This window comes from Chrysochloris asiatica, unplaced genomic scaffold, assembly GCF_000296735.1.
Source record: "Chrysochloris asiatica unplaced genomic scaffold, ChrAsi1.0 scaffold00116, whole genome shotgun sequence".
In the NCBI taxonomy this organism is placed as follows: Eukaryota; Metazoa; Chordata; class Mammalia; order Afrosoricida; family Chrysochloridae; genus Chrysochloris; species Chrysochloris asiatica.
The window spans coordinates 7,742,657-7,751,374 of record NW_006408634.1 but is presented as its reverse complement, the minus strand read 5'-3'; the positions used below and the strand labels follow the sequence as shown (position 1 = coordinate 7,751,374).

General features: G+C 53.4%; 2 protein-coding genes across 5 annotated transcripts in view; one reads left to right on the top strand and one right to left on the bottom strand.

The window, feature by feature from the left end:
* The first annotated feature begins 1,272 nt into the window (after window positions 1-1,272).
* On the top strand, window positions 1,273-6,047 carry FUZ (fuzzy planar cell polarity protein). Of its 2 annotated transcripts, XM_006868216.1 has the most exons (11): window positions 1,273-1,383; window positions 1,626-1,747; window positions 1,997-2,081; window positions 2,378-2,446; window positions 2,656-2,760; window positions 3,837-4,034; window positions 4,224-4,319; window positions 4,529-4,635; window positions 4,722-4,786; window positions 4,866-4,940; window positions 5,833-6,047. In XM_006868216.1, exons 1-11 carry the CDS (start codon window positions 1,273-1,275, stop codon window positions 6,045-6,047), a joined length of 1,248 nt encoding a protein of 415 aa, XP_006868278.1. The 2 variants fall into 2 exon arrangements, with proteins under 2 accessions (XP_006868278.1, XP_006868279.1); XM_006868217.1 differs by lacking the exon at window positions 1,997-2,081 and having other exon boundaries at window positions 1,626-1,724.
* Window positions 6,048-6,405: 358 nt separating this feature from the next.
* AP2A1 (adaptor-related protein complex 2, alpha 1 subunit) overlaps window positions 6,406-8,718 on the bottom strand; it is a 31,786-nt gene continuing 29,473 nt past the window's right edge. For all 3 annotated transcript variants that reach the window (XM_006868213.1, XM_006868214.1, XM_006868215.1), the window contains 5 exons: window positions 7,511-7,634; window positions 7,311-7,427; window positions 7,148-7,217; window positions 6,842-6,976; window positions 6,406-6,483 (listed from right to left, as the gene is read on the bottom strand). In XM_006868213.1, coding sequence (XP_006868275.1) covers window positions 6,406-6,483; window positions 6,842-6,976; window positions 7,148-7,217; window positions 7,311-7,427; window positions 7,511-7,634 — 524 coding nt within the window. The remainder of the gene's footprint in view (window positions 6,484-6,841; window positions 6,977-7,147; window positions 7,218-7,310; window positions 7,428-7,510; window positions 7,635-8,718) is intronic.

Genomic DNA, 8,718 nt, shown 5'->3' with positions numbered 1-8,718 from the left:
ACAATTATGAGAACTGGGCCAGACAAGGCAGTGTTTCATTCTGTTGTGCATAAGGTTGCTATGAGTTAGAACTGACTTGATGGGCCTTACAAAAAGATGTTAGAATGTTAATAGATTACAGTGTTACAATTTTACTATATTTTATGTTGAGTGAGTGAAAGCAACTGTTCTCACCCCCCAACCCACATACATATACACACTATTTAGCTGATTAAATTGATTACTCCTGAAAATTTACTAAAGACTAATTTGGATAAATTGATTTTGCTACAGTCATAAAATAGATGACAAATCCTAAGAAAAGGCATAGTAGATTTATAGTCATCGATGAAAGTAAGTTTACAAGCAACTTTGTACAATGATCATAATTGCAAAAACATGTATGACTTTTGTGTTGAAATTGTTTTATTTTAGGAAAAGGACTTGTTGGACATTTTCACATGCTACATAATAACCTACATGTATAGGTTTATTACAATGATTATCCATTGTTTTTATGATTCTGGAAGGTAGAGATTTCATTTTCTAATAACAAAAACAGCCATTTCATCAGGGGGTTACTAGGCAACGTTCCTGGATTAAACCATCATGGAAGGAAAGAGGGGGAATGTGTTTTCTTATATTGTAATAGGAATCTCGCCCCAAAAGAAAGGAGTTTGCACTTCCGAGAGCTGCCATCTTTGAGGAGGGCAAAGTTGCTTTAGAAAGGAAATTATACCAAATGTCAGTTGCTAGGCAACATCTTGTACCGCCATCTTTGAGAGGGGCATCGAGTTTGCGGCAGCCGTAAATTGGACTCGGTTGCTAAGCAATGCGTTGCCACAGTAGCCATTTTTAAGCCGGGAAGAGCTGTTTTCTAATTGAGAATATAAATTATTGTAGCTTTTAGGATGGTTGATAATCAACACATTGGCACCGCAATAACCTTTAAGCTGGGCTTTTCCTTTTTCTGGCTAAACAGAGCCAAACCGCTTCCGGGAGAGATTACGAAGCCTTTGCAAGAGCAGTAAGCCGCCTTTACTGTTAGGGGCATCATGACTTCCGGCTGGGGCGGAAGAGAAATCTACAGCGTTTAGGGAGGTGTCTGAATATGGAACAAGGGTCTGTTTTGAGTTGCATAAAGAAGGCGGGAATTCTGTTCTCTTCGTATTAGCGCCCATCTCATCTTCTGGCGGCTTGGGACGGCAGGCCAATTTATAGGGACTACTGGCATTCTCCACGGCGGATACTGAACTTTACCTCGAGGAGTACTGGGAGTGGGGGGAGTTTCAAATGGGGGAGGATGGGGCAGGGGGCACCATGCACCTGCTGTGCCTTGCGGCTTCCAGCGGGGTCCCCCTGTTCTGCAGGAGTAGCCGTGGCGGCATCCCCACCCGCCAGCAGGTGGGGCCCTGGACTCCTGAATGCCCCAAATTGGAGGGAGGTTAAGCGCTTGGACTCAGAACCTTAGGGAGTCAGGGAGGACTGGAGGAAGTTCCAAGGATCGGGTGGGGTGCTAACATTCCTGTTATTCGAGAGGAGGGGCTAGAGGATTTAGAGACAAGAGGGGACAGGGGGCCTAGTTTCTGTAATTCTAGGATTTGGGAACCCACAGCTTGTATCTAAAGTCCCAATCCCCTCCCCAGCTCCCGTTCTCCGTCATAGGCTCCCTCAATGGAGTCCACATGTTCGGGCAGAATCTGGAGGTACAGCTGAACTCTGCGAGGACCGAGGACACGACCGTGGTGTGGAAAAGCTTTCATGACAGGTCCTCAACAGAAGATTGGAGTGAGGGACAGGGCTTGAACCTGACAGGGCCTTCCAGTTCCCCAAATGTGTGTTTTTCAGTGGTGTTTCTAGCCAGACAATCTGAGCCCGGATTTTTATCTCTGTGTGACTGGGCAGGTTGGGCCTAGGGAGGATGGAGTTGACTTTCCAGAGTCCAGGGGAGACTGCATTGCCTGTGTTGTGTCCCTCCCTGGTCACGACTCACTCTTCCCACCTTCCTTTGTCACAGCATCACCCTCATCATTATGTCATCTGAGGAGGGCAGCTCGGAGCTGAGATTGGAAAGACTACTCCAGATGGTGTTTGGGGCCATGGTGAGACTATGCAACCCAAAATCTAGGAGTCCAAGCTCACAGCCCTCTCCTCTTCCAGGAGCCAGGAATCAAAGGCCTTGACAGTCTCTCATTCCTCAGTCCCAGAATTCCAGGTCCTCAGGCCCAAGAGTCCCAGACTCAGGAATCTAGGTCCCTGGCCTCCTCTTCTCTCAAACCCAGAAGTCTAGGTCCCCTTCAGTCCCCTCCTCCCTCAGGCCTAGGAGTCCAGACCCCAACCTCCTCCTCCTCTTTTAGGTCTAGTTGTTCAAGGCCTCTTCTCTATTTGGTTATTCTAGGTTCTTCTAGTAGGACTTGAAGAACTGACCAATATCCGCAACATAGAGAGACTAAAGAAGGAATTGAGGGTAAGGCTGCAGCATGGGAGGAAAGGAAGTTAGAATACTTGGGCACAGTTGTCCAGTAACTACAGTTCCCAGCAGTCCCTGGGGCAGCTGGCCCCATGGGCCCTTGGGACTTCTGATTGTCTAACCCAGCAAGGCTATTTTGCTGGCTGGGGAAGCAGCAGATCTGAGGACCACTGGGGTCCTAAGCAACTTCCTTCTCCCTCTGCTAGGCCAGTTACCGCCTCATTGACAGCTTCCTGGGGGACTCTGAGCTCATTGGGGATCTCACTGAGTGTGTGGACTGCGTGGTTCCTCCGGAGGGGTCCCTCCTACAGGTACTGTGGTGGATGCTCTGGAAACTCTTCCAACCCATCCCTCCAGCTCGGAGTCAGCCCTCATCTTCTCCTTGGGCCACTGCCCAGCCTCCTCCCATCCTCTTAGCTTTGGTCTATTTAACATTCACTTGTCCCACAGGTGTTCTACATACCCAGAGCTAACCCTGTCCCTTTCCTGCTCACATTCTCCAGTAGTTTCAACATCCCAGAACCAAGCTCCTACCTTCTCAGCCTGGTGTTTGAGGATCTGTGGAATCATGCTTGCCAACGCACTTACCTGACACCAAAACCTGATGCTTTGGAATCAACTCTGACTCATAGCAACACTATTAGACAGAGGAGAAGTTTAATAGGGTTTCCAAGGCTGGAATCTTTGGCAGCAGACTGCTACATCTTTCTCCCCCAAGGGGCTAGTCTGTTCCATCTGTAGAGCTTTCAGTCAGGAGTAGAGAGGGCTCTTTCCCGCTCACCCACGTGGTGGTAGGTGTGCCATCCATTCTGACTCCTAATGACCCTTAGATACAACAGAACAAAACACTGCCTGGGCTTGTACCAATCTCACAAGCTGCTGTTGTCAGTCCATCTCATTGGGGTCGTATATTTTGCTGACTCTCCACTTTCCTAAGCATGATGTCCTTTTCTAGGGACTGATCTCTAATCCACAACCTACCCTCACCTGTTTGCCTTGCAATCCCCACAAATCCTAATCACCTTCCAGTGCCACAGCCTTGGCATATGTAGCTCCTTAGGCCAGGCCCGGTCTCCGTCTATTTTCCTAAATCTTGCTCCTGTTGGCATCCCCAGTGGGGGCATCTCCGCACAGTGTGACTTGCAGTGCATGACTTGCGGGCTTCCATTGGTGGCTTGGTTGATGGTTCTGTCATGCTGTTGTCACTTTTAGCTTCAGTGTGTACAGGTCACGGTGGTGGTTTAATCTAACTGCACAGTGTGAATAGGGCTGTATTTGCATGTGAAGGAACTGAGGCCAGGGACTGTCAGCCTCAGCATTGTATGGTGAGTGTCTTCCCGAGACTCGCTCACCCGGCTGACTTGCAGCTTGCCCTCCCCCTACGCAGGAAGCTCTGTCCGGCTTCGCTGAGGCCACCAGCACAGCCTTTGTCAGCCTGGTGGTGTCGGGCCGCGTGATGGTGGCCACGGAGGGCTGGTGGCGACTAGGGATGCCCGAGGCTGTGCTGCTCCCCTGGCTGCTGGGATCTTTGCCGCCGCAGACCGCTCGAGACTACCCGGTGTACCTTCCACACGGGAGCCCTACGGTACGTGCGGGGTGGGGTGCGGTGCGGTGGGGGTCAGATGCCTCGCGGGCGCGAGCTGGAGGATGCACCAGAGGAACCTGGGCGTGGCTATGGGCGAAGGGGCGGGGCTTGGGTAAAGTAGATCTCGGAGGCAGGGCGTAAAATGACTCTGGCCAGCCCCGTCCCACCTCATCCTGCCCCGTGCTTCAGGTCCCGCACAGGCTCCTGACCTTGACGTTGCTTCCGGGCCTGGAGCTATGTCTGCTCTGTGGGCCGCGACCGCCACTCAGCCACCTGGACCCACAGGTGAAATCTTACCACGGCCCCCACCCACCTCGTGGCCTCCAGCCTAGCCCTCTACCAGCCCCGCCCCGCCCCTTCTTTTCATCTTGCCCCTTGTTGAGTCCACAGCTTCATGCCCGCCCTTCCCAGCCTTGTTTTGGTAGACCTCCTCCCTCACTCTCATCTACACCCCCCTCTTCTCACTAACCACGCCCCTGGCCTCGCCTCCACAGCTCCTGGAGCGTTGGTGGCAGCCTTTACTGGAGTCGCTTCGGGCCTGTGTGCCACTGGGCCCCAGAGCCCTGCCTGCTGGTTTCCCCCTGCACGCAGACATCCTCGGGTAGGGCTCGGACAGGGGTGGACAGGGGCGGGGCGGGGCGGGACGACACATCCCTTTTCTGTGCCATGATGCGCCCTTTTCGTCAGGCTGTTGCTCCTCCACCTGGAACTGAGAAGGTGCCTGCTGACCGTGGAGCCCTCTGGGGACAGAGGTATGTGTGTGTCTGGGGGACACAGGGTGTGTGTGTGTCCTGGGTGGAGTCTTTAAATCACCCTGCCTCTCTTTTCCAGAACCTTCCAGGGAGCAACGGCGGCGCCTCCTCCGCTCATTCTACACTCTGGTCACCTCCACACACTTCCCACCAGGTCAGTGGTGGGCAGGGACCCAAAGCCTGGGACTCCAGAGTGAGGGCTGCAGGGAGCCAGTGTATGCTGGGCCTCCTTAGAGGTGACAGAGAACCATTAGGGAGCTCTGAGCTGGCAGCTTTCACAACCTGCTGAGAAGCCCCAATAGTTACCATTACCACTGAAGCCTCGCTTCCTGCTAGTCCCTGACCCAGTGCTTTTGTAGGTACGCAGAAGTGAGGATGATGTCCCTGCTGTGTGAGGACCCATGGTCCAGCTGAGACTGAGGGTCAGTTAGTGGCAGAGGCATGGCAACACAAAGCCCATCTGGCTCCCAAGTCCACCCTGAACTCCATTCCACTGCTCCAGGCACAAACACTGCCTCTACTTCTCAGTAGGCGAGTGACGTGGAGTCCAGATTAGGAAGCTGTAGGACCCCCCAAGGCCTCAGCTTCTCCTGTATTGAATGGAAACTGGGCTCAGGAAGAGAAGATATAGAAGGATACTATAGCCCCAGGGAGTGGTGGCTACGAATTGGGCTGCGAACAGCGAAACTACCAGCTGCTCCGCGGGAGAAAGATGAGGCGTTCTGCTCCTGTAAAGATTAACAGCTTCGGAAACCCTGTGCAGGGTCGCTATGAGTCGGAACTGACTCCATGGCACATAACAACCACATAGTCCTAGGGAAGGCCCGGGTGATCGTAGCTACGTAAAACTCCACCTAGAAAGGCAGACAGCTGCTACTCCATCTGTACCTTGTAGATGTTTCCTGTTCTTAGGCCTAAGCATATAGTCTGGGACTGCATACAGGAACCCCAGGAAACAGTGGGACAGGCTGCGTGAGTGGAGCTGCTCAGACCTCCCGGTTGTCCAGACCATGTTGGTCATTTCTGCCCTCCTTGTCCTTCCCTAGAGCCAGGGTCACAGGAGGACAAGGCCCAACAGGTGCACATGCCCAGAGCCTGTTACCTGGTGTTGGGGCCTGAGGAGCCGGACGTGGGGTGGCGACTGGTAGCTCTGCAGGTGGGGCCTCGCCGTCTGCTATTACTGCTGTCCCCTCAGAGCCCTACCCATGGGCTGCGGAGCCTGGCCACTCAGACCCTGCATGCCCTCACCCCGCTGCTCTAACCCCAGGTGTGGGTGACTGAACTGGACACGGGCCATTAGCGTCTCTCTGTTTATTCGCTCACAATAATACACAGCCCCTGGGCGGGGAGGGGTACAACAGGGTGGGGTGGGGGTGGGAGGGGAGGAGGTGCCCGGTCCCTGGCCCCTCTCCCCTCTGTGCTTGGGGGGGAAAGGGAGGGAGGGGGCTCCCCCTTACCCCCCAGAATGTAAACAGCAGCAGATGAACAAAAATAAAAATACAAAAGGCCAGAGGGAGGTCCCAGGCATCCCCCCCACCCTGGGGTCTTCCCTGTCACCAGTGGAGGTCCCCTACCCACCAAAGCGGCCTCCTCAGTCCTTGGGGGGCAGAGCCTAAGGTTCAGAACTGCTGGGCCAGCAGCTCACAGAGGTGACGAGAGACGGGCTCCTTGCTGGTGCGCAGGGTCAGCCGGTACATCTAGGTGGGGGCATGAGGACAAGGCAGAGCGGATGGGTGGTACGTTACAAGGGGCAGACAGTCAGCCCAGAGGAAAAGAAGAGCAAAGACAGAAGCGTGAAAATGATGCCATGACAAGGAGCTGAACTGAGGGAAGACGGAGAGACAGAAAAGGTGGAAGCCGAGGATCGAGGAAGAAGGAAGGGGGACAGCAGCTGGAGGTAACAGAACACAGAGGGGTGCAAGAAGGGGCTCAGAGAGGGTCCGTGAGAAACGGGAGCAGGCAGGAGCGTGAAAGCGGATGGGGTGGATTACAGAAAAGGCCCAAGTCCCAGAGGATGAGCCCAAGCCCTTCCTGGCACCGCAGAGCACCACTCACCTGGGCTTGGGCGTTGGGCTCCAGCCGGAGCAGGCAGCCCACCTGTAGGGCTTTCGTCTGGATGATCCCAGCCCCCACGAAGTTCTCAGGATTGGGATCCACGTTGTCCAGGAGGGCAGAGCCAAACCCCAGGAGCTAGTGGGGAGCCATCAGAGTCAGATCCTGGATAAACTCCAGACTGGGGGACCCGTTCCCAAGAGCCCTTGGGAGTAGGAATTAGCCCCATTTTAGCAATGGGAAAATACAGGTCAGCAGCCACTACCCCCCCAATAAACTCCGGGATGTAAGAGCTGGGGCACTGCTCACCTTGGCCTTGGTCACCTCTGCGTCCATGGGATGGTTGGCTTTGAAGATTTTCTGTGCTTCCTGCTGGGGGCTGCAGGCGGGAACGGTTTCCAGTGGCAGCCCTGCCCATTCCAGGACCCCAGCCCAGCTCCGCACCCCCAAGTTCTGCAACCCCAGCTCTTACAGGCTCAGCTGTTTCCAGCGTTGGAAGAAGTCCTGGGCGGCCATCTCTGTCGGCTGAAAGAACTTGTTGATGGTGACGGGGAGCTTCAGGGTGAGGGACTGGGAAGAGCCCCCATACCTGGGGAATAGGGGGATAAGGGCACCATCAGGCCATGTTCCACATATTAAAGGCCCGCCCTCACCTGGGAGAAGCCGCCTCACCGGAAGCGCACCGACAGCAGTGGGGGTGCCAGGAAGTCCCGCAGGCACTCGATGTTGAGTACCTGCTGCACCTGCGCCCCACCGTCCACCTGTGCTGCCACGCGCTTGGTCTGCACAGCCAGCTGTGCACGGTTGTTAAGGAAACCAGAAACGAAGGGGGAACTGCAGCCACGAATCCCTGATGGTGTCCAAGTCCACCGCCCCCCAAAACCTCTCCAAAGTGAAACTGTCCAGGAATCACACTGGCTCGAGAAGCTGGCTGTGCCTTCAGCTCTTATCCACAATCACCCAGCCTCAGCCTCCTCTAAAATGGACCCAGCAGTCCCATCACTAGCGTTCTCGGGATACAGTGAGAGGTCATCATCCCTGTACCAGGCTCATGATAAAAGCCCACCTGAAAAACCAGACCAACCCCATAGCCTGAGAGGACTGAGTGTGTAAAAACCTGTGATTAGAATTGTGCTTTACAGTTTCCCAGACTATTATATACTTTTTGAGGCAGCGGGGGGAGAGATATGAAATCATAGAAATCTGTATTTATGAAATCATAGAAATCTGTACTTATAAAATTATCAAAATGTAAAGTTATTGTTTCTCAACATATCCTTCAATTAGATCAGTTCAGGGTGGGGAACATCTGGCCCCAGGGCCATACTGATGTTAAGTGCCATTAAGTTGTTTCTGATGCACAGCCCCCCCGCCATAGTGTTTCTGGGAGTCTTGGTGTGGTGGTCCAAGTAAATACGCTGGATTGCTAAATTGGTTTGAATGACAAGGTTTGGTGGTCCTCAGAAACCCTATAAGGGGTGCTATGTATGAATCGATACCCCAACTCGACAGCACAGCAACATAGGGTTTCGAGGAGCAGCTGGTGAGTTTGAACTGCCGACTTTGTGGTAGACTGCTTCTACTACAGCACCGTAACAGGACCGAGAAGTCACTGGGTCTAGCTCTGCCACGGCAACTATCATTCCAGCTATCACATAAGGCTGAGTTAATTAAGTGACCAAATATGGCAGGCTAATTTTTAAGTTGATAATTTCATATGGCCCACGAAAGATACAAATTTTGACAGAAAAGGTTCTCTAACCCTGATCTTCTGGAGGTGGTATTTCCAGCTCTGTAGGCACTGGACGCAAGGTGGGTTTGAACCACAAAGTTGGCTGCTCTTTGGAAACCCTATGTTGTTGTTGTTGTCAGGTGCCATC

Bases quoted from the DNA above. Each gene is read 5' to 3' on its own strand.
- FUZ (XM_006868216.1), top strand. From the start codon at position 1,273: ATGGGGGAGGATGGGGCAGGGGGCACCATGCACCTGCTGTGCCTTGCG. The intron at 4,035-4,223 runs GTACGTGCGGGG...CCCGTGCTTCAG, and splicing joins TTCCACACGGGAGCCCTACG to GTCCCGCACAGGCTCCTGAC. The intron at 4,787-4,865 runs GTATGTGTGTGT...TCTCTTTTCCAG, and splicing joins GGAGCCCTCTGGGGACAGAG to AACCTTCCAGGGAGCAACGG.